The sequence below is a fragment of the Mustela erminea genome, chromosome 5, assembly GCF_009829155.1.
Source record: "Mustela erminea isolate mMusErm1 chromosome 5, mMusErm1.Pri, whole genome shotgun sequence".
Classification (NCBI taxonomy): domain Eukaryota; kingdom Metazoa; phylum Chordata; class Mammalia; order Carnivora; family Mustelidae; genus Mustela; species Mustela erminea.
Genome location: NC_045618.1, coordinates 680,690 through 703,373, shown reverse-complemented (window position 1 = coordinate 703,373; position 22,684 = coordinate 680,690). Strand labels below are relative to the sequence as shown.

The 22,684-nt window shown below is 58.0% G+C and overlaps 2 protein-coding genes across 5 annotated transcripts; one reads left to right on the top strand and one right to left on the bottom strand.

Moving 5' to 3' along the window:
* Window positions 1–1,792: 1,792 nt before the first annotated feature.
* Window positions 1,793–9,006, bottom strand: LOC116591991. Its single transcript, XM_032345476.1, has 4 exons — window positions 9,002–9,006; window positions 5,432–5,940; window positions 4,343–4,538; window positions 1,793–2,589 (listed from the first exon to the last, which is right to left on the bottom strand). The coding sequence occupies exons 1-4, from the start codon at window positions 9,004–9,006 to the stop codon at window positions 2,574–2,576; spliced, it is 726 nt and encodes a 241-aa protein (XP_032201367.1). The 3' UTR covers window positions 1,793–2,573.
* Window positions 9,007–13,555: 4,549 nt separating this feature from the next.
* On the top strand, window positions 13,556–20,907 carry LOC116590285 (basic proline-rich protein-like). 4 transcript variants are annotated; one of them, XM_032341883.1, is made up of 3 exons: window positions 13,556–13,796; window positions 14,346–14,466; window positions 20,297–20,907. In XM_032341883.1, the coding sequence occupies exons 1-3, from the start codon at window positions 13,719–13,721 to the stop codon at window positions 20,371–20,373; spliced, it is 276 nt and encodes a 91-aa protein (XP_032197774.1). In that variant the 5' UTR covers window positions 13,556–13,718; the 3' UTR covers window positions 20,374–20,907. The 4 variants fall into 4 exon arrangements, 3 of the variants coding, with proteins under 3 accessions (XP_032197774.1, XP_032197770.1, XP_032197771.1); XM_032341879.1 differs by having other exon boundaries at window positions 13,557–13,923; window positions 20,589–20,907; XM_032341880.1 differs by lacking the exon at window positions 20,297–20,907 and adding an exon at window positions 14,962–15,949 and having other exon boundaries at window positions 13,570–13,796.
* The last annotated feature ends 1,777 nt before the right edge of the window (window positions 20,908–22,684 follow it).

The following is a 22,684-nucleotide window of genomic DNA, read 5'->3' as shown; positions in this document are numbered from 1 at the left end:
AGGCGGTAATGGAAAAACGAAGCAGTCTCAGAAATTAACTGAAAATACCCTATAGTGTTGCCTCTCCCACAGATCTAAAGGGGTGAGGACCTTTATCTCCTAGACTCAGTGTGGGAAGGGACACTACTTCAAGGCTCTCCCCCTGGAACTGAAAAAGTAAAGACTTGTTTTGCTTTTCTAGCAGGAACGGTAATTATCACCACCTAGTTCCCCTCGATGAAGGAAGGAGTCCTCTGCTTCATGGGAAGGAAAAATCCCACAAACGTGTAGGATCAGAAAAAGCATAATTTCGCAAACCCTTAGAAACAAGGGTTATCAGGGGCACCTGGGCGGCTCAGTGGGTTAAAGCCTCTGCCTTCCGCTCAGGTCATGATCCCAGGGTTCTGGGATCGAGCCCGGCATTGGGCTCTCTGCTCAGCGATGAGCCGCCTTCCCCCTCTCTCTCTGCCTGCCTCTCTGCCTACTTGTGATCTCTGTCAAATAAATAAATAAAATTCTTAAAAAAAAAAAAAAAGAAACAAGGGTTATCAAACTGTAATTAAGCCATTCGGCTAATAGTTGGTGGGGAACTGGACATCCACACGGATCAGAGTGACGGACCCACATGCCTCACACGCGCAGCAGGGGCGGTGGGATGGAAGAACGCACAGACGGGTGGTCACCACCCTGGGAAAGTCATCTGAGTTTTGCTAGTGGCTTTACTAATTAATCCTCAACAGGGGAGTGTGTCTTTAGTAGTGATGCGGTGTGAAGGTCGCGGGACCAGTGGCCTTTGTTTATTCTACCCAGAAGTGTCCTGTGTGTATCTGCCGGCCCCGAGTGACTCCCGCTCTCAGGAAGCAACCAGCCGGGTGACACCGCTCGGACGCAGTAACACAAAATCAGAAAGTGGAAATGCTTTTGTGTTTTTTTAAGGTTTTACTTATTTTTAAAGATTTCTTTAAATTTTACTTGTCAGAATGAGAGAGAGAGAGAGAGAGCACAAGCAGAGTGAGCGGCAGGCGGAGGGGGGAAGCGGGTTCTCCCAATAGGGGAATCGTTCCCAGGACAGCGGGACCATGACCTGAGCAGAAGCTGGGTCCTTAACCAACTGAGCCACCCAACGTCCCTGGGGGGTGGGGACTCTGCAGGACAATGGGCCAAGGGTCTTCAATGAGAACTGTGTTTCCAGAAAGGACTTCTGCTCCATGAAGAGGCCCAGGGGCCATACCAGGCAGATGGGATGGGCGATCCTGGATTGGACACTGTTCTGGGTAAGGAGCTGTCCAGCAGATTTGGGGATCAACCGGGGGGAAATGAACATAGTTGGACTATCCAGTGAGCTGAAAATTCACTCTAGGAGAAAAGCGGAGGGGGCTGATTGGAAGAAGGGGACTGCAAGCAAAATGTAATCTCTCCTCTCAGGAAAAAGAAGGCCACATCGTAAGTTATTAATGGTGACACTTGGGGCTAGGAATCCCAAATTTTACTTTTCAATTTTTGTTTGCCTTTATTCTCTAGCTTCCTAAAATGCACATAAATCCTTCCAAAACCGTTTTTTAAAAAAGGTTATTTAAAAAAAAATAGATGAGGGATGCCTGGGTCGTTCAGTGGACTGGGCGTCTGCCCTCTGCTCGTGTCTTGATCCTAGCGTCCTGGTATCGGGTCCCGCATGGGGCTCCTTGTTCAGCAGGGAGCCTACATCTCCCTCTGCCTGCTGTTCCTCTGCTTGTGCTCTCTCTGACAAGTAAATAAAATTTTAAAAAAATTTTAAAAAAATAGATGAGAAAGAGAAAAGAAAGGAAAACAGAGGTAGGACTGGTGAATGAGACCATGACCCGTTTTCCACGTTCATAGGTTGCCTTACAATTTGACAGAGATGAGAACCCAGAAGTCCTGAGTTCCTCTCCTGTGTAGGAGGATTGCCAGTGTGGTCCACACCTTTCTAGCTGTCCAGGTGAAGGAGGAAAGCTGATCGTGGGGCTCGTGGTACCTCCAATTTTAAGCCATTTAAACCAAACCAATTCCTGGGGTACCGGACCAAAACGTTACAGCTCCACAGAGCCTGTTACTCAGAAGGAACAGCTGCAGACCAAAGATATCTGGATGCTTGCTCCTTTAGAAGTGTGTGTGCGTGTGTGTGTGTGTGTGCGTGTGCACGTGTGTGTGCGTGTGTGTTTCTCTTTTTCAGAATGGTGGTGGAATAACTCATGACGTAAAATTCCCTTTTTCAACCATTGTGAACCCCGGGGCTCTGGGGTAGTAAGTGCCTTCATGTTGTCGGGTCACCATCATCCGTCTCCAGAACTCTTTCATTGTCCCAAACTGACACTCTGGCCCCATTAGACTCTAGTTCCCCGTGCACCTCCCGCGGCCCCTGGGACCCACGATTTGACCCCTCCCAGAGCTTCACCCTAGTAGAATTATCCAGTCCTTGTCTTTTTGTGATGGCGTATTTCACCAAGCCTATTATCTTCAAGGTACCACGTTCTAGCAGATGTCGGAAAGGCCTTCCCGTTCAAGGCTGAGCCGTATTCTGGTGTGCATCTGTGCCTCCTCAGGTTTATCTCTTCGTCTGTCAAAGGGCATCTGCCTTATGTTACCTTCTCCCTGAATGTTGGTGTGCAAATATCCGTTTGAACCCCTGCCTTCCTCCTTTGGGCATACTTCCCAAAATGGAATTTCTGTGTCCTTGGGTAATTCTAAGTTTAATTTTTTGAGGCCGTTCTGCAATTTTTAGCCTTTGTGCAGACCATGTCTCTAATGCGGGCTTCTATGTCTTCAGCTGCAAAATAGGAGGGAATGGGGAGTGAGGGCGGGCTTCGGGAGTCCCTAAGGAGCTCATGGCCGACTGCCCGCCCGGGCCCCTGGATGAAAGCCCTGGTCTCCGTAGACTCTCCCCGAGTACGACGAGGATTCTTCCCAAGAAACATGACCTGACTGCCATTAGGTGCTGGTCCTGGGAGGCCTGCAGGGGAGGGTGGACGGATGGAGGATGCGGGGCTAAGGCTGCACAGGCCCCTCTGCCTCACACCACCTGACCCCCACGTCTCCTGCCCCTCCCACTCTCCATTCACTTTCTTTGTTCTGAGGCGCGGGGACAAAGGCAGGGGCCTGAGACACAAAGACACTTGAAATCTCTCGCAGGGATTTTTCATTCCAAGGGACCTGTAGCATCTTCCAGAGTCACCACGGAGATGGCTGAGCTGAGAACCAGCCCGGTGCCCTTCCCTCTGCCCTCTGGGTACCAGACTCCTCAATGATCTGGGGAGACCTCTGAAGCCAGCGCCATCTCTCGGATATTTCCCCTAAAACTCTCCAGGCTTGTCCACCGCCGGGATGAAGTCCGAGGTCGGACCGTCAGCAGACCTGCCTGGCGTTGAGGAGTCTTGCTTCACCTCTGGGCCTTGATTCCCGACTCCCCCCACCCAGTCCCAACCCTGCTGCTCCAGCCACACTGAGCTGGGAAGAGAAGAACCTTGCATCCGCAGGCCTCCAGGAGGCCAGTGTCCTTCTCCCGGGCCCAGTGTCTCGCTCCCCACTCTCCTTTGCCAGCTCCATCCCGGAAGAGCCCGGTCAGGAGGCCCCTTCCCCAGGAAGGCGCTGCTGCTTCCCAGATGGTGAGCGAGCTCTTCTTTGCACACACATGGTCAAGTACACTCCCTTCTGCCTCAGCGCTGTTTCTCGGCCAAGTGTGCAGGAAGTCAGCGCACGGGCATTGGTCTGAGACCAGCTGGGTCCGGATGCCCAATGGGAACCCATATAGCCTTGCTGTTCGCAAACCGCCTCCCGGACCCCGGAGAAGCCCATATGCATGGCTTCTGTCTGGCCCGCAGAGCGCTGGACTTCCTCACTAGCCTGTGGGTCTGGCAGGACGAGGCCTGGTTTAAGTGAGGAGAATCCTGCCACGTGCTCCCGCCGGGGATCTCTTTCATCTCCAGGACACAGGCTTGATGTAGGGAAGGAGTAGCCCCGGCCAGCGCTGGGCATCGTGGGGATAGGGTGAGGCGGCCGGGCCATTCAGCAGAGGCCACACCCCGCTGCCAAGTTCACCCAAGGCTGTCAGGAAGCCGACAGGTGACAAGAGCACAGGTGAGGAGGAAGAGGAACCACAACCCTCCTAGGCTTTCAGCCGGCATGGAACACGGCACGGCCTCAAAAAGGGCAGGCAGGTCCTCCGAAGCTCGCACCCAGAGCTACCCTCCAGCCCGGCAGGGCCACCACCTAGCACGGACCCACGAGAAATGAGAAGTGGAAACACGGCCCCACAAGACCCGTACCCCGCGCTCGCAGCAGCGTTGTCCCCAACAGCCACGACGTGGAAACCGCCACACGTCTGCCATCCGGTGAACAGTAATCTCACCGTCTACCCGGATCCCCACACAGCCTTCGGCCAGAAGTGCAGGACGGCTCAGGCGGCAGCGGAGATGTTCCGGAGGACATTATGCTCAGGGATAGAAGCGAACCAAAAAGACCAGGTATTGTAGGATTCCATTCATGAGAATTGTCCAGAAGAGGCAGATCCGTGGAGATGAGACACAGTGGAGGCAGGTTAATGGCTGTGGCGGGGTTGGGGGGGGGGGTGGACGACAAAATGTTCTAAATTGCATGGTCTTAAGTCTACATCCACACATGAAAAACTCACTGAACTGTGCAGTTTAAAAAATGAATCTTATAGGGCCCCCAGGGTGGCTCAGCCCGTGGGGCATCTGACTCTTGATTTCAGCTCAGATCAGGGTCTCAGGATGGCGAGATGGAGCCCAGGGTCTGCTCTGCGCTGGGTCTGGGGCCGATGGGGTTCTCTCTCTCTCTCTCTTTCCCTTTGACCGTCCCCTCTCTCTGTCCCTCTAAGGGGAAAAAAAAAACCCGTGAATTTTATAGTATGTAAATTATATCTCAATAAGCTATTTTTAAAATATTTTTTTAAAAATTTATTTCACAGAGAGAGAGAGGGAGAGGGAGAGAGGTCACAAGCAGGCAGAGAGGCAGGAGGAAGCAGGCTCCCGAATGAGCAGAGAGCCCTATCGGTCCCAGCACCCTGGGATCATGACCAGAGCCAAAGGCAGAGGCTTTAACCCACTGAGTCACCCAGGCGCCCCTAAGCTATTGCTTTAAAAAGAAGGGGGGGGTGCCAAAACAGAATAGGAGTTTAGATATATTCTAAATATTTAAGATAAACGTTTACTTTTTTATATCTCGTCAGTATGGTTAGTGACAACATACAACCTCATTCTGACAAAAGGTCAAATGTCTAAAGTCTGAGTCTCTAAATCCCGGGGGAGGTAGAGCCTGGAGCCAGGGGCCGACCGCTTCCCGAACCACCCCCCAGTTTGGTCTGTGACGTCAGGAAGTGTCTCTCCCGCTCCGAGCGCCGGATTCTTCATCTGCATCCCAGGGAGAACCCCCCCCCCCCCCACCATCAGGGTCCTGATGGCGGTGCCTCCCCTCTGACCTTCTGGGCAGCGCTGGCAGAGCTCCGGGAGGGCTCCCACGTCCTCCCACCGGGCCCTCCAGGCGCCGGCGCAGGTTGGGGACAGAAGGGGAACTGGGAGCCCCGAGCGCTCACAATGGTGCCATTGTGAGCCCGGCAGAGCCTCTTTGTTCTCTTCCGCGCCATCCCCCGCCGTCGCCCTGCCCCGGAGCTGGCTCTGCGACGCGCGGGCCGCATGGCTGGGGAGCGGTCGGCGGGACGGCCGCGGGGTGTCCCCGGGGCCGGAAGCTCGGTCATCCTGCCGGGATACGGGCCTGGCCGCGGCCGCCGGCTCACCGCTGCGTGGCTGGGCCTCCGCGCACCGGTACCGGCTCCGCACCGTCGCGACCCGGGGACGCCGCCCTCGGCCCTTGCTCTCGCGCCCCGCCTCGGTGCCCAGGACCCGGCGCCGGCCTGCGCGCTGTGTGGCCGCGTGGGCGTCGGGAAGGATGACGTTGTGCCCAGCCGGACCCCAGGACCGGGATGTGGACCTGAACGGAAATCAAGAGTCCAGCCCTCAACCCACCGAGCCCCCCAGGCTTCCGGGAGCGCCGAGTGTTTTTGCCAACACCAAGCCCGCTGAACAAAACCCGCCCCTGGGCCTGGGGATCTGCCCGATTGTAGGGTAGCTCTAGTTTTCGCTTTTCGAGGAACCTTCCCCCAGTGGCTGCGCCCCTTTGCATTCCCAGTACCAATGTACTGGGGTACCCTCTTCTCCCCAAGGAGCCAAAGCAATCTTGGAAAAGAAATACAAATATTTAACAGCAGAGCTGAGCTGTGGGCTGCTGGGGCCCAGGAGGCAGAAATCTCAAGTTTCTTCCCTGGGGAGTCCCTGTGTCTGCACTGAACCCTGGCCGACTTCCCCAAACCCCAGCTGAGGGCCTTCTGTGTGCAGGGTGGGTGTCTCTCCCTTACTTCACAGAGCAGCTCAGTGTGGTAGAGATGAGCATCTCTGTCTCCCCGTCAGGAACTCACGGCACTTAACATTTTTAAAATAATAACTTTTTTTTAAAAGGTGTGCAGATTTGCTCGAGGTGACACAGAGAGTCAGGGACAGAGCTGTGTGGGTCTCCCTAAACTGCAAAGTAACAGAAAGACAAGCCCCCCGTAGCTAAACTGTCCCCAAACACCCACTTTGTGGATCCCGGCATTTATCAGAAGAAATGTTGATGGAGACTGAGGTTCAGCTATTCCGAGAGAGCTTTTAAATTGTCTTTCGTACAAGAGAGTGAGTCCGTGGGAGACCGGCTGCACCAGAGATCTGGGGCTCGGGCACCTGGCAGGGCAGGGCCTGGGCAATGTCAGAGCCTCGAGCAGTTCCAGCTCCCCCCACCCCCCACCCGCCAGGGCCCAGAGGGTCCAGGGGACAGGCTGGGCCTCAGCTATGTCTGCCTATTTCATTGACCCCCTAGAACTTGCCTGGGAGACCTTAGAGACAGGGAAGAGAGAGAAACGGTAACCCGGGGGGGCAGGGTGACCCCCACCTGGGTTTGCACATGTGTAGCATGGCGGGTCCCAGGTGCCAGAAAACCAGCCCCAGGCAAACCGAATGGGCCGGCTTGCCTTCCTCCTGGGACCTCGTCAGACTGAGGGAGAGAGGCCATGCCATGGGTTTCTGTCCTGGGAAACGTCTTGGGACCAGTCTCCCCATCTCTAAGGCTTTGGCTTGGCTAGAACCTGGGAGGCTGCCTCTCCCTTGTTCCTCGAGTTATGAACCTGGGTCTTGCTGACCGAACTGCTACCCTGTCTTCGTTTCTAGCCAGCCGTCTCCCTGGGGTGTCTCGGAGCAACCGCTGGAATTACCCATGGAGGCAGCTGGACCCCCGCAGGGGCAGCACCCCCTGCCCCACATCCGCCCAGCGTGGTGGCTAGGGGGTTATTCATTCTTGGCACAATTCGGAAAGGAGCCCATCCACCCCCAGGCAGCTGAAAGTGGCTTCACAGATCTCTGTTTACTTGGCATTTTAACCAGTGACTTGAGAGCCGAGAAGCATCTGGTGGAAAGGTCAGGGCCGGGGCCGTGCTCATGTACTGTTCAGCCAGAGTCTCCACACCCCTCCAGGCGCGCCAAGCAGATCAAGGAGGCCTGTCCCCAGCTGCTGCGGGAGGAGGCTCCTGCTCTGACCAAGGAGGGGGTCAGGCCACAAGGGACTAAACTATGGGCACCCTGTGGCAGGTGCCCTGCAGGCCCCCAGGAAGCAGGGGAAGCCAAAACAAGGGGTGGCTGGAGTGTGTGATTTATCAGTGCACAGAGCGGGGACGTGCGTGCCGTTTGTCGGTCAGGCCCAGCCCGCTGCCCATGTCCCTGATGATGCGCTGACAGGTGGGGGGCAGGCAAGGGAAAGGGGGTTCAGACCAGGAGGCGGAGAGTCCAGGGGCCGGAGAGCCAGGACGGCGAGCGCCACAGCCCCTGTGGGCGCACAGGCAGACCCCATCTCGCGGGGCCGGCCCCCCAGGCAGAGGGAACAGCAGGAGCGGGTCAGCGTGAGGTCCGGGTCCAGAGGAGGCCAACCAGGGAGCCTACGCGAGTGCCCGCTTCGCCGCCGCGCTGCCTGGAGGCTGCTCGGAGCATTTTCTAAGTCTGTCATGTGAGGATTTCTATAAAATCAACATGGAGCCGACTGCAAACTGGATGAATTTTGAGGATAAAACTCAAGGCTGTAGGGAAGTTTCACTCCCAGCTGAACGCAGAGCCCTTCAGGGCCCGGCACAGGGACCCAGAGGGACAGCAAGGTCAGTTTTGCAGTTCATGGCCCCGGGGCACCCCACGTGGGTGGGAAGGCTCCAGAATGGGCCCTTTGAGTTGGGCCTTGATGTGGGCTGGGGTTTCAGCAGGGAAGGCTGGGCTGGGAAGGGGGTCAGGAGCCCCTCGGGAGCCAGGGAGGAGAGGGGGAAAAGACTAGGCAGGGCCTAGTGTGGGGCAGGACGTCCAGACCCAGCTCCGACTCAGAAGCTGCAGGGGAGGGTGGGGTGAGGCTCCTGAGTCGGAATGAGGTGCCTGACGGGGCGCCTGCCTCGTGCTCACCCGTCCCACGTGAAGGACCGGCCACGAGCCACTTCCTTCCAAGAGCTGGAGCTGAGAGCGCGTCAGCTGCTCCGGTGGGTTTGGACACGAAGCTCTGAACTGGATCTCCAGGCTGGCTCTGGCTCCCGCTCCGCCACCCTGGAACCCTGCGGTTTTGTCACCACTGTGCCTCGTTTTCCTCCCCTGGGAAATGGGGTGGGGAGGTAGGAAGCGTCTGGAGCAGGTCTGACACCCCGCACACACGGAGGACCTGTTCTCGCCGTCAGCGTTCTCACTGTTCGGTTTTGAATGTGTCCTAATTTCCATTGTGCTTTATTTTTTGACATCACTTATAAGCTTTTCCTGCAGCGTGCAGGATTTTGCTACATTGTTAGCGGATTGTGATCGGAGGCTGGAGGTCTGCCTGGCCGGACTGCACTCCTCCTGCCATAGATGGTTCCGTGGCCGCTCACGGTCCATCTTTACGAAGTCACTTCCCCGAACACGTGAATGTCCTTTCTCTGTCGGCTGCGGGGCTTTGAACGTACCCCATCGATGGAGCTTGTTAATGGCATCGTTGGCATCGTTGAGGTTTTCTGTCCCTGACCTTTCATCCGCTGAGCTCCCGCTTCCCGAGAGCTGTGTCAAACCCCTGCCACCGCGGCACCGGTTGGCCCCCATAACTCTGTCGGCTTTTGCATTATGTAATTTGAGGCTCTTCCATTTTGTGAATAGAAGCTGAACAATTCCAAGCATCTTGCTGGAGCATTGTTACTTCGTATTGTTCCGCCGTGAGCTGCTGTCCCCTTCAGGATGCCTTCCTGCCCCTGGGCGCCTTCCTCTGCCGCTAGCAGTGCCCACATCCCCGTCCCCGGCTTGGATCTCCTAGTCCCCACCCTCTCAGCCTGAGGGCTGTCTGCGCCCTTGTGTTCAGGGGAGTCCATGCAAACAGAATAGAGGGAGACTGTGAGGTGGTTTTCAAAGCTGGTCACAGCCGCTGGGCATAAACACGTGTGTGAGCGTACATATGTGCGTACATGTGTGTGTGCATACGTGCACGTGTGTCTGTATGTGCGTCCACGTGTGTGCGCATGTACGCATGTGTGTGTGTGCGCATGTGCGTGCGTGTGCGTGTGCCTGTCCTCGCCCCCGCCCCTCGGCCAACGCAGGGCCGGACGCACAACCAGCCTGCAGCAAATGTGTGCTGGGTGTGAGCTGGCCCGCGCGGACAGTGAAAGCAGTAGCAGGTGGACAGCTGGCTCGGATTACAGGTGAGGGAGATGGAGGCTACGCTGCACTTCCGTGCGTGGATCTGCTCGTGGCCCACTTGTCCACAGCTGCCGACGGTTCACTTCTCAGGGTGCGTGGGAGCCGTGGACCCACGCCTCCCTCCTCACCGTCCCCTCCGCTCCAGGGGCAGGACCGGGCTGTCCCTCGAGGCCACACCTGGGTCTTGTTCCCACACTCAGGGCAGTCCCCAGTGAAGCCTCACGAGGGCCGGCTCCAAGCTGGGCTCGGGCCGTGACTGCCAACACCTCCTTGAGATCCACAGTCCTCCTCTGGGTGAGCACGCTTCGATGGTAAGAGCCAGTGAGAAGCGCCCTGACCTCCATCAAGGAAACAATTCACAAGAACAAAGAGTCAAAGGAACTATGATGCTTATAGGATCTCCACTTTGTGGCAAGAAGTGACCCTGAAAACAGTTTGCATGGGAAGAAAAAAAGAACACAGACGTGTAAAAATGAATCCCTGAATCACGGACCCCCTCATTTTATGGGGGAAGAAACCGGAGCTCAGATAGGCAACGTGACTCGCTCAGGGTCACACAGCAAGGCAGACCAGGGTCTTCTGACCAAGCAGACTCCAGGCTGAATGTCTCTGCCTCCCACACCTTGGCTGGTGTCCATGATGCGGTACATACGGACTGATTAGTGTAACTTTCTACAATAGTCTGTAAACAGGATGATATTAGGGGCACCTGGGTGGCTCAGTCGGTTGAGTGTCTGTCTGCCTTCTGCTCAGGTCGTGATCCTGGGGTCCTGGAATGGAGCCCCATGTTGGGCTCCCTGCTCAGCCGGGAGTCTGCTCCTCCCTCTCCCTCTGCCCCGCCCCCCTGCTCATGCTTTCTCTCTGACTCTTTCTCAAATGAATAAATAAAATCTTCAAGGAAAAAGAAATAGGATGATTTTTAATATTTTATTTGACAGAGAGATCACAAGTAGACGGGGGTGGGAAGCAGGCCCCCTGCTGAGCAGAGAGCCCGATGTGGGGCTCGATCTCAAAACCCTCAGATCATGATCTGAGCTGAAGGCAGAGGTTTAACCCATTGAGCCACCCAGGCACCCTGAAAGGATAATTTTAGAACAGGCCACCTGGGTGGCTCAGTCATTTTAGCATCTGCCTTTGTCTCAGGTCATCTCAGGGTCCTGAGATCGAGCCCCACGTCGAGTTCCCTGCTCATGGGGGAGTCTGCTTCTCAGTCCCTCTCTCATTCCCCCCATTTATGCTCTCTGGCTCTGTTTCTGTGAAATAAATAAAAGTCTTTCAAGAAATGACCATGTAAGAAGCTATTATGTCTGATTCAGCGTGCTCACAGCTCCCGGACCGTCTCATGGCCTCTCAGGAGAGCACCCTGTGTCGCACTGCTGGTTCCTAGGGCCAGCGCTTCGGACGGCTGGGGCCTGGGTGGCGGGAAGACAGGTAGGAACAATAGCAGGGGTCCTTCTCTCTGCTGTTCCTCCCACAAAACACAATCCCCTGCGCATGAGTGAGAAAGGAGCTGCACGCGGCTTTTAAAATGAACACCAAGAAAAATAATCACAATTTGGTGCTACCGATGAAGGCACTGTGGTTCTCTACTTTCCAAACACGTATCTTCTTTGTAAGCGCACACGCCCTCCGAGACACTAAGATTCTTCCTGATGGCCGATGGCCGATGGCCGAGCTTCAAAGAAGAGTCGTTGTGCTGTTCATACCAGGAGCCGCTGGGGCCGGCCTTCCCTTGGGCGCAGCGCTGGCCCTGGGATAACACACCTGGTGACATTCAGGTTGACCCAAGGTCCCGCCTGGACTCCTGGCCTGGACACCACGTGTGGCAAATGGGTTCTTCCTTTACATTCAAGCTCAAGTCTTCCTCCAGAGAACCGTCAGCCATGAAATTCAGGTGCAGATGGTTGCATGGATACGAGTCTGGCTCTGACTCTGACCCCTCCTCTGAAGCCCTGCTGCTGGTAATGTTTTACCGTGGCTCGGCGTCAGCACGAGCATCAACTGCCGTCGACCAGGGAAGGCATTTCAATCACGTGCCTTTTGATTTAGCTTCTGGGGCACACATGGGAGCTAGGGGAGAAGGTACGTCCAGCCACATGACATGCATACTGAAGATATGCCCCCCCCCAGTCCAGGCTTACGGGAGTGCAGAAATCACCTAGCACCTCCACACCCCTGTGCAATGCATCCGTCTGTCTCCCTCATTCTTTGTGACCAACCGGCATCTACTGGGATACCTCCGAGGACAGGGAGCTTACTACCTAATGATGCTAAGGTGCTCAAAAATGGGAAAGGTCATAATCAGGGATCAAAATCTGCTCCCCCTGACTTCTCTCCCCTGGGTGGCAGGTGCACCTTCTGTGGCCACCCAGGCCAGTAATGCACCCCTCCAGCACCCCCACTCCATCATGCACACCTCAGGCCTTCAGGTTGCTCCCTGCAGCCCCTGATTAGTCAGAGAAGCCCCAGAATCTAGAGAAGACCAGAGGCAGGCAGGCCTCCTGGATGAGAGCTCAGAAGTCCCCAGCAACGGAGGGCTACCTTCCTGCCTTCTGCTTCTCCCCCGAGGACTTCACAGATGCTTACAGCTTCCTTACACAAGCACAAAGGTGACACCTAAGTAGGAGTCGGAGTAAGTCCTTAGAGGGTGAGGAGTGGACCTCATAGGGTTGGCGGGCTGGGGTGGGCAGAGGCTGCCGCAGGACATCCAAGCCCTGGACCTGGTAGGATCCCCAGCATTCAGGTAGGACAGGACACTGAGTCTGGGCGGGAAGGAATTCATCACCCTGGGTGGCCCAGAAAGCTGGTGGGGCGCTCTCGGCTTAAGGAACCTCCATGGCCCTCCTGGGAGTGGTGAACACCGTCCAGAGGCCAGACACTGCTTCTTGACGTCATCAACCCCCACCCGGACCCCTGCAAGAGACCCACTCTGCCCCATCGCTCCCAGTACTGACATGGAGGGAGCTGTCCTCACTGAGAACCCCGCTTCCCAGGGTTCAGGCCTGGCTGGCCATGCAGCTGCTGGGGCCGCTCGGCTCTTCGCCCTCGCCGAATTCCGGACACTGCACGAGGCAAGGAGAGAGCTGGGGCGGCTGTTGGAGTGGGCGAGGCAGACGGAGCTGGCTCTGCGGTTGGCTCGGTCAGCACCCCCAGAGCGCGGGGGCTCCGCCAGGCTCTCAGCAAGGCTGAGCGCAGCGGCACACAGGCCGGGCAGGGGCAGCAGCGGCAGGTGTCCAGCGTGGCCCGTGGCGGACACCCGCGGACGGCAAAGGGCGGGAGTGAAGCGCAGCGGGCACAGGCGTCCGCCACCGCGCCCCCCTCCCCACGCTGTCGGGGCGGCCGGCCACCCTCAAAGACTGGGCGGTCGGGCGTGGAGACTGTGTGAGCGTCCGCGACCCCCCGCGCCGCACCCTTTAGGCTCAGCTGCGGTCGCGCACCACGCTCCCGGTGTGGACGGGCCGCGTCCGCTCCTCCCGCCCGGCGACGGCCGCGAGGCTTCCGGGCTCGGGTAGCGGCGGCTGGAGCGTCGCGGGGACCCGCCCTGCGGTGCGCTTGGCCCGGACGGTGGAGGGGGAGCCCGGGCACAGCACGTGGTGCCCGCGTCGTGCCCGCCTCGCCACCCGCGGGCCGCCCGTGCGAGCGCTCTGCAGCCCTCGGTCCCCGAGCCCGCCGCGCGCGGCCGTCGTGCAGGAGCCGCCTGCTCCCGGGCTAGCTCCTCCCGCTCGGTCCACTGCGCCCCCTCCGCGCTCCGCCTCGCCCCCTCCGGCCGCCCCGCCCCCTCCGCGCTTAGCTCCGCCCCCATCCTGGGGTCCCCGCCCCTCGGGCCGCTCCGGGGCGGGGAGAGGCGGGCTTGCGGCGCCGCGCGGCGGCACGTGGGAGAGGGGACTGGTCGGCCGCAGGCGAGCCCCGCCCCAGGGCCTCCGGGCCTTGTCTCTAGGGCCGCCCTTCTGCGATTCCTCGTGACGGAGGCCCCGGGGCAGGGGAACCGTCACGAGGATGCTCCGCGTCCAGCCGCGCAAGCCGGGCCCTCCGCCCCCCCGCCCCGCGCCCTCGGACCCCCCTCGCCTGAAGAAGGTGCTTCCCCCGCGCGGCAGCCGTGGGCCCCGCTCGCCCCAACCCCGTTTTGGTCTGTTAACGTATCCGGGCCCTCATTCGTTCCCAAGGCCGACAGGGCTGCCGCACGGGGCCTGGACACCGAGAGGTGACTAGGGCAGCCCGGGGAGCAGAAGCCGACGGGGGCGGGGGGGAGGGCGCGCCCTGCTGAGCGTACTCAGAGTAGGGGGCCCCAGACCAGGGAAAGCCGGGAAGTCTTCCCGGAGGAGGCGGCTTTGCGCTGCTCACAAGACTCTCTCGGCTTGACGCACTCCCGTGACTTCCTCTCCAAGCTGGAACGAAGTTACATTTCCTGCTTTGGCCCCATGGCAGAGACAGACCCACAGCGGGGGCTTCAAAGCAAATCCGGAAACGAACCCCAGACCGTGGAGGTCGGGGCTGGAATCTTAAGGCCTGGTATTTGTGAAGGCGCCCGGGGAAGCGCCAGTGTGCGCCGCCCTCCTCCCTGACCTGCCTGCCTAGACCTGGCCTCTGACCTAGGGGAGCCTAAGTGGCCTGAGTGGCTCTCCTGTCTTCCTGTGGCCTGGCCGACTCCTCAGCGCTGGCGTGGACCCCAATGCCACCCCTCAGAAACGCCTTCCCTCTGCGACCCGCTTCCTCACGTCCCCAGACAGTGCACACCGTGTGTGTGGTAGGCACTCTGCTGAACACTAGGGCTGCCGCCGCCCTGGGGAGCCCACCTTGTGCTGGGACATAGGATCGGGGTCTTGCTGGGGGTGCAGACAGACAGGAGATGAGCTGGTACAGGGAACGAGCAGCAAATAGAACAGAACAGGGAAAGAAGACAGAAGGTTAGTAACTGAGCAGGAAGTTCCAGGACCGTGGGGTGTCTGGGCTGAAGGACGGGAGGGCCCCCGGGGAGAGGAGAAGACCACAGTCCCCTTTATGTCACTAGCCAGCCATGTGTCCTGGGGCTGACCCATTACCCTCGCCTGTCTGTAAGGGAGGAGAAAGATAACCCCTGGCCAGGGTCATGGGAGAAGTAGCCCAGCGAATGGGGGAAAGGTCTTAGCCCCGGCCGCTGTGGACCCTTGCTCCTTCTTCCCTTCCTCCCTCCCCGCCCCGTCCTCCTCCCCCTCCTCATTCTGCCCCTCGCCCCCCTCCTCCTTCTTCCCTTCGTTCCCAGGTTCCTCTCGGGAAGACAGTCCCCCACGGGCCTTAGCTCTGGTCTTCTTTCCTGCCCTCATCAGGAACAATGGCACGGCGTGCCACGAGGAGCTGGGAGGCGGTCCCCAGAGGCCAGATCTTCCCTATGTCTTCTGTCCGCCATCAGTCCCCACAACCAGACCTGCTCCCAGGCCTCTGCCTCCCTTGCCCAGGAGGAGAATCAGCAAGAAGTGGGATTCCCCGCCCAGTTATCAGAAAGGGGGAAATGAACCTGATTACCCAGCTCCAGTCTGGGCCGGATGCTGATTGAACTAGGAATCTGATAGAAAGTTTGCAAAATTAGGAGGATTTCTTCTTCTGGTGGGAGATGCCACGGTGTATCAGGTGGGTGGGGTTTTAGTCTCTGTGCTCTAGCCATTAACGTGCTGTGCGATTTGGGGCAAGTGACTTGCCTTCTCTGGTCCCCGCTTCCTCCTCTGTAAAATGGTGTGTAAGTCCCCTTGTGTTCTCATACCCTAAGAGCTCTCTGGGTACCTGTTATCTTCATTCATTCATGTAGGACTTGTGGGGTGTTTAAGCCCAGGTCCTTTTTTCTCCTCTGCAGTAAGAGGGGAAATCACACCACGGCATGCCCCCAACCAAAACCCTCCACGACCTCCTGTCCCATTTAGAGTAAGGTCCTTACTCCTCATCTGGGTATAGGCCCTGCCTGATCTGGTGCCTGCACTCTGACCTGTTAGAGTCCTCTAACCCCACACTCTGTGCTGGGATCCACCTACATCTGCCGGGGCCTCCCTCTAGAGCCCAAACCTTTGCTCACCTCCTGGGCCTTTGCACTTGCTAGAAAGTGCTTGGCGCTTTTCTCAGTTTCCTCCAAGACTGGCTTCTTCTTACCCAACAGGTCTCAGATCAAATGTTGCCTCCTCCAAGAAGTCCTCCCTGACTACCTATAATCCCCAACCCCATTCCACTTCAAGTCTCCCTCTCATCACCCTAGGATAAAAAAAGGCTTTTAAGTAACTTTTTTTAAAGTAAATTTTTAAGTAAAATGTAAAATCCACAGACCACACGCATGCCTATGTGTCATAAGAGTACGGATGATGGGTTTTCACAAACCAAACACACCCATATAACCAGCACCCACATCAAGAAGCAGAGCATGACGCATGGGGGGGGAGCGGTCAGTGAAGGACCGTCATGTGAAAGCCTGGGGGACATCACCCATTCCGGGCCCAGCATTCAGGGACTCCGTTTGTCTCTGATGGAGACAGAGCTGGACCAGCATCCACGCTTACCCCAGGAGCTCTGGGGGCATCCGGGAGCACAGAGAGGGAGGAGTTGAGTGGGGACACACGGTGCTGGGGTCCTCGCAGAGGATGTAGGCCAGAGAGGGAGGGCTGAGACCTGACTGGGGCCTGCAGGACTCATTCCTGAGCACATGTGAGCACACCTTGTGTGGTGGGCCCTGTGAGGAGACCCCCTCCGGGCCCTGGGCCGGCAGAGCTGGAGGGGCCGTGGAGGACATGGGCTGGAAAGTGCCTCCACCAGGATGGTGGTGGGAGTGTCCCAGAGAGGGCCGGAGGATGGATGGAGCCAGGGGAGGGGGCAATGCTGAGGCTGCGGTGTGGGGAGGGGACACCTCCTGTGTCCAGGGCCAGGGCCATCACAAAAATCAGCTCCTCTCCCTTACGGCCCCCTGTGAGGTGGGGGACGGGGCCCCATTCCCACGGGAGGGAACTGGGGTGCCTCGGCTCTGCTCTGTGATGCTCTGAGGGCATCTCCAAGGACCCGCACTCGGGATCTCCCCAAGACGAAGCAGTCACGGCAGGGAGAGGGTCGCAGGTTGGGGACATTTCGTTTTCTTTTGTAAAAGCGGTCTCTTGGCTATTGTTATGACAGTGGAAACAGAGCACTTCCACAGACCGTGTTTCGCCAGGGATGTGGTCAGTGTTTTCCCCTTTGGATGAATTCCCCCGCAGAGAGATTACAGGTGGCTGAGTCACTGGGCGCGCTGCTCCTGGGCTCCTGCCGCTCTGTCCCTGCCAAGGCCCCCCTCGGCCTCCTGGAGCGCCGGGGTGTGTGCGGGGAATTCTCCGAGACCATGTGCCCAGCGGTCCTGGACGGCCTCCAGGACACGCAGGGCTGGGAAGCAGGGGACAGCGGGTGGCAGTGGGGGATAGGCCTGGCTCGGGAGCCCCCTTAGAGCTGCATCCCCACCCTGCCACAGATCGTGTGTGTGTGTGTGTCTCAGGGAGGTCGGAGCAGGGTTGGCGGCCATCCAGCTTCCTCGGAGCACCGTTTGCCTCTTTAAATCTTGAACGCATGTTACTTGGATATATATATGCAAACTAAACACCAAAAGACAGATACTTTTACAAATTTGACAGTTGCCAAGAGCTTCATGGGTGCCCGGTCCGACACTGCCTTCCTTGCCCCTCAGGACGAGTGTTACCAGGGCTGTGTTCTCGGAACTCAGCCCGAGCGGTCGGGGAGGTGGGATGGCATGAGCCTGGGGCCGGGTGCATGCAGACCTGCTCTGGGTCCTGCGCTGTCAGTTCCTGTGTGACGTCATGGCAGTGACGTAAGCTCTGTTTCTCTCGCCTGTGAATGGGATGGTGATGCTCACCTCGCAGGGCTGCTGGAGGGTCAACTAGAAGATTCCGGTAAAGCGTCCGCCGTGTACAGGAGCTCAGGCATCAGAGGCTCGGACTCTGCCAGGAGCAAGCGGCCATAAGCGGGTGGTGGGTCGGGGGGTGGTGCAGGGTCCGCACTGGGTGCACGGGACCTGCTATCCGTAGGCCCAGTGGCTAGGGCACCCTGCGGCCAGAGCCCGGGTGTCTGCTGCCCTGGAGCCTCCCTTGTGACCCACTCCAGTCCCAGACAGCTCCCCACGGTCTCCCCAGAACATCTGCCCACTGTTCAGAGAAGCGACATCACCCCCCCCCCCCACCTTGCACTTGGACTTGGGCTTATCTCTTTCATGGCGTTTCACGCCCGAGTCACAGGAGTGAGAGTGCGAGACCTGAGCTCTCGGTCAGAAACCGTGTTTCTGGGGACCGGAAGGCCGCCGCTGGCCTCTTGCTCGTGGAGTTATGGGAGAGAATTCTGCGCATTTCCAACCATGGTCTTCGAGACCGTTTTCCCCGCTCTGGAAACTCCGGATGGGACTTTTCTCGAGTCCCCGAGAGCTGGCTGGTGAGGAGGCGGAGAGGCTGTGTTCCGGGGTGGACCGGTCGGCTTTTTCTCCATCGTGCTGGATGCCGGCACACCCTTCCAGCCTGGATGTCTTGGTCCCTCCGCTGGAGAGGCGCCCTCTTTGCTTGACGGTCTCCCTCTGAGCTCTCCGGGTCTCCTGGTGTTTGGATGTTGGATTTTTGGAGCTTTAGGATAGGGAGAAGTTTTCCTTTTGATGTAGGCACATCTATTAGCTTTCTTTCCCCTACAGATTTTGCTGTTGATTTCATCTTTAAAGTATTCTTCCCAACCCCCAAATTATATAACCAGCTCCATTTTTAATGTTGGCGAGAGCAACTTCGTCATAAGGCTCGTGCCGTTTTCCTTCAGCTGACTCCGCTCCACCGTGGGCAGCACACGTGAGTTTTCGTCGGGTGAATCAAGGAGAGAAACAATGTATTGGTTACAAAGAGAAGAAAAAAAAATCCACATAATCTATTTTATCCAGAATTTTATTACCAGCAAGATTCTGTTTTTCTTTCTTCCCTCCTTCCTTCCTTTCTTTCTTTTTTAAAGATTTTATTGTTACATAATCTTTACACCCAGCGTGGGACTCGAACTCATGACCCCAAGATCCAGCGTCCCCTGCTCCCCTGACCGAGCTGGCCGGGAGCTCCGAGATTCTCGTAAACGTCAAAGCAAGTATTTTTCTTTACAAAAGTTAATAACACGCATAGGAAAAAATGTTAAAGGATAAGCGAGCAGAAAGGGCTCCCAGGCCCTCAGTAAATGCAACAGAAAAGCCAAAGAAGTTTTCAGATTACTTCTAGATGCAGGGATGTGGGACCCCGTTGCTGAAGGGGTGGCAGGTCGGAGAAGGAGCGCAGCGGAGGTGGTGAGCCCTGGAACCTGCGGGTCGGAGGTCGGGGAGCGGGACCCGACTGTGCTGGGCTCCGGCTGGGGGCGCGGCTCACGAGGAGAGCTGCTTGGATTCACAGGCAACAGTTTCCTCCTGGGGTCCTGGTGGGCGCTAGCCCGGGAGACCAGGCCCCGCCCCTGAGGGCTGCTGGGCTCTGGGTGGAAGCCAGAGCTGACTGCAGGGAACAGCAACACCATCACCAGGGTCCCCCTGGACTGAGCCTGGCTCCTGGCTCCTGGCACTGGAGAGGCGTTCGGAATGGAAGCCTCTGTGAATCCTCATGAAGGGGAAGGGGCCTGTTTCCTGAGCACCTGTCTGCCCGAGGAAACAGCTCTGGGGGGAGGCGCTGCAACACAGAGGCCCCCTTGATGACCGCAGCCCACACTGGCCATCTGGGGAGTCACAGCGGGCAGCGGCCAGGGACCCGAGTGCCGCAGGCAGGCCTGGCCAGACCCCACACCTGCACGTGTGGGGCCCTCGGCAGAGGACGTGGGCTGTGTGCCCTGCTCTTCTCCACCTGCACGCCCAGGAGAGTCGTGACCTCTACTCCACCTTGGGAGCAGGACATTGCGAGACATCGCATGTAGGGCGTGGGGCTTGCACAGGGGACTCGGTCTGCGTTCAGTGTTCCACTTGGGCCTCCGTCTGTTTACTCTTCTAACTGCCCAATGGCAGTGAGACAGCGATGGCTCAGGACTCCCCAGGGGGACAGCTGCTGGGACCCCCATGCTGCTGTCCCTTTCCGTGAGGCAGACCACCCTCCAAGCTTGGGTAGCTGGTGCTGTGCATCAGAGATGGGGACAAATTGGCCCGAGTCTCTGGGCATCCGCAACAATGCCAGTCAGGCCTGGGCTGGTGGCTCAGCGACCCTTCCAAGGCAAGCATCCCTTGCGTGTCCCAGCCCACACTTAGTCCTGTCCCACGGCGGGGGCGGGTGTTGGGGCAACCTTGCTCAGCAGTCTGGCCGCTACGCCAGAATTTAGAATGACTTTTGCAACTTTTGGGATGTACTGGAGTGGAAGGGACCCACCAAAAAAGTTCCTTTAATCTGGAGCGACCTACCTCCCTGTCAAGGTCACAAACATGCAGGCCCGGGACTTATAAGCCCGGAGCTGGACCCGACACACAGATGAGCTCCCCCTCGTGCACAGGGGAGGGTCCCCGCCAGACACTGCTGCTTAGTATGCATAAGTGGGTAGAACACAGACTTCCTCCCCCGTGCGGTTCACAGTCCAGTGTGTTCTCGGCCCCATTTAACCAGGGCTGAGAAGCATCTCCAGGCTGGGCCGCTCACTGAGAAAAAGCCAGGGCCCGTTTGAGCAGAGCGTGCTGCCCTAAGCGTCCACACTCGTTTCCTGGGAGGATTCGTGGGAAACTGAGGCAGAAATGGCCCCCGGGAAGGAGCACCGAGGGGCCAAGGATGACCGACTTTGGGAGGAGGAGTACTTTTCACTGTATGTAAAGGTTGAACGTTTACCCTGTGCTTGCCTGGCCCCCAGAACACAAAGCACAACGAAGACACTAGAACATAAGCTCTTCGGCTTGCCACACAGGCCTTTGAACAACTTCGTCCTCTCGCCAGAGATTTGCAACCTGGACACTAGTGACGTTCGCACTGGACAACTCCTTGCGGTGGGGGCTGCCCCAGGCACCGTGGGAGGCTCGGCGGCATCCCTGGCCTCTACCCACCGGCTGCCCGTGGCACCTCCCCCTTGGCTGTGACGACCAAAAATCTCTCCAGACATTGCAAAATTCCACGGAAGTGAAATCACTGCTGGCTGAGAACGACCGCCCGAGAAAACCTGCGAAATGGGTTGTGGGGACCCGCGTCTCCGTCAGCCGGATACGACAGTCCAGGCCCACAGTTTTCATTACATTTAAAAAAATTGTGGGGCGCCTGGGTGGCTCAGTGGGTTAAGCCGCTGCCTTCGGCTCAGGTCATGATCTCAGGGTCCTGGGATGGAGTCCCGCATCGGGCTCTCTGCTCTGCAGGGAGCCTGCTTCCTCCTCTCCCTCTCTCTGCCTGCCTATCTGCCTGCTTGTGATCTCTGTCTGTCAAATAAATAAATAAAATCTTTAAAAAAAAAATTGTGTGCCTCATTTTACTGTTGTTACCTATTCGTTTATAACCCTAAACAGACCGGGCTCCGCTCTGCTCGCTACCTTTTAAGCAACCTGTCAATATATGCACATGGAAACATAAAAGCAGGACACTGCCAGCTTCTCCTTCAATTGGGTGAATTTCTGATCACCTTTTAGCGAAGTTAAATCTCCCTGGGGGTGTTGGGCCGCCTCGCACAGTGATCACGGAAACTTAAGCTTCCGTGTTGGGGTGGAGGAGTCTGTAATTGGATCTTCTGGACAGTTACATCAAACATGCTGAAAGATCATCTCTCTCGTTTGGCTCAAAAACGTACTCTTTGCTCCCCGAATTTGGAGTTGGCCTTGTCTTTCTGGCTGGGTTATGCCCCACATCCCGAGGGCAGCACTGAGCTCGCCGGGCCTTTGCATCCCGGGCTGTCCAGCCTGGTTTGTGAGGAGGGGCGCGTGGGATAAAGGTCAGGACCTGGGACTGGAGCGGGAGCAGGCGGCACTGTTGTCAGCCATCAGAGAGGCCTCCGGTCAGTCTCGATGGCTGGCCGTGGGAGGGAGGGTGGCAAGTTGCGGGGCTGGCCAGGGAGGGCTGTGTGTCCCCTCACCGGGTCGTCTTGGTCTCTTGGGTGTCCTGTGCTGGGGGCTGCGTCCCGCAGGCGAGTACGACCCGACGTTGCATCTCACAGTGGTGGGGTTCGTAGACCCACGCACAGACCGCAGGCATTCTGGTGATGGGCGCCATGACGGGCGGGGCCGTGGGGGCTCTCGGAGCGCCGAGAAGGGGGAAGGGGAGACTGTTCCTGAGCGCTGACGCGGTCAGTGTCTGCAAGGAGGAGTCTCGGGGGTACCAGGTCTACGCCCACTTCTCCCTTTACTGCACGTGGCTGGCTCGCACCCCTCCGGCACCCCTCCGGTCGCTCCGCTCAAACAGCCCGTCTTCAGGTGCCCTGACTGTCCTCCAGTTTCCCAGCTCTACCCCCAACCCCCGCCCCCGCCGCAGCCCCTCTCAGCAGGGGGCCTTGTTTCCAGGTCTGTCTGCTATGCCCCTGGTCTGGGCGCCTCTTTCGGAGCGAGGCTCTTGACAATGGATACCGTGTCTGTGTTGTTCACTGACTTCCCCACATCTGCAGGGTGAGGAGGAGACGGGCCTGGCCGATGAGCGTGGAGTGGAGGAGCGGGGTGGGGGGCATCTCTAGCATGCTCGGGGCAGGCCAAGATGAGGACTGAGCAGGGTCTAGGGGCTCATGCACCAAAACGGAGGCTGGAGGAGGCGTGAGCCTGGGGAACCCACGGGAGGGGAGGGGTCCACATGCCCCCTGGAGAGTGGGACTGAGGAGAGAAGCAGAGCGGGTGCTGGAGGGGTGTCCCGTCCACGGGGGAGCGGTATCCGTGCCTTTCAAAGGAGAGGACAGAATGCTTTCAGAAGGAGGGTGAGCAGCCGTGGGGACCAAGGAAAGAGGGGGCCCCAGAGCACGGTCCCTGGGGAAGAAGGAGGGAACAGTAGAAGCATTTGTCTCCAGCCGCTGGAGGGTCCATTTGAGGGGAAGCTCATGGG

Bases quoted from the DNA above. Each gene is read 5' to 3' on its own strand.
- LOC116590285 (XM_032341879.1), top strand. From the start codon at position 13,719: ATGCTCCGCGTCCAGCCGCGCAAGCCGGGCCCTCCGCCCCCCCGCCCC. The intron at 13,924-14,345 runs GTGACTAGGGCA...AGTGGCTCTCCT, and splicing joins CGGGGCCTGGACACCGAGAG to GTCTTCCTGTGGCCTGGCCG. The intron at 14,467-20,588 runs GTAGGCACTCTG...CTTGCCACACAG, and splicing joins CAGTGCACACCGTGTGTGTG to GCCTTTGAACAACTTCGTCC.
- LOC116591991 (XM_032345476.1), bottom strand. The intron at 4,539-5,431 runs GTCAGAGGGGAG...ACCCCGCCACAG, and splicing joins CTGCCAGCGCTGCCCAGAAG to CCATTAACCTGCCTCCACTG.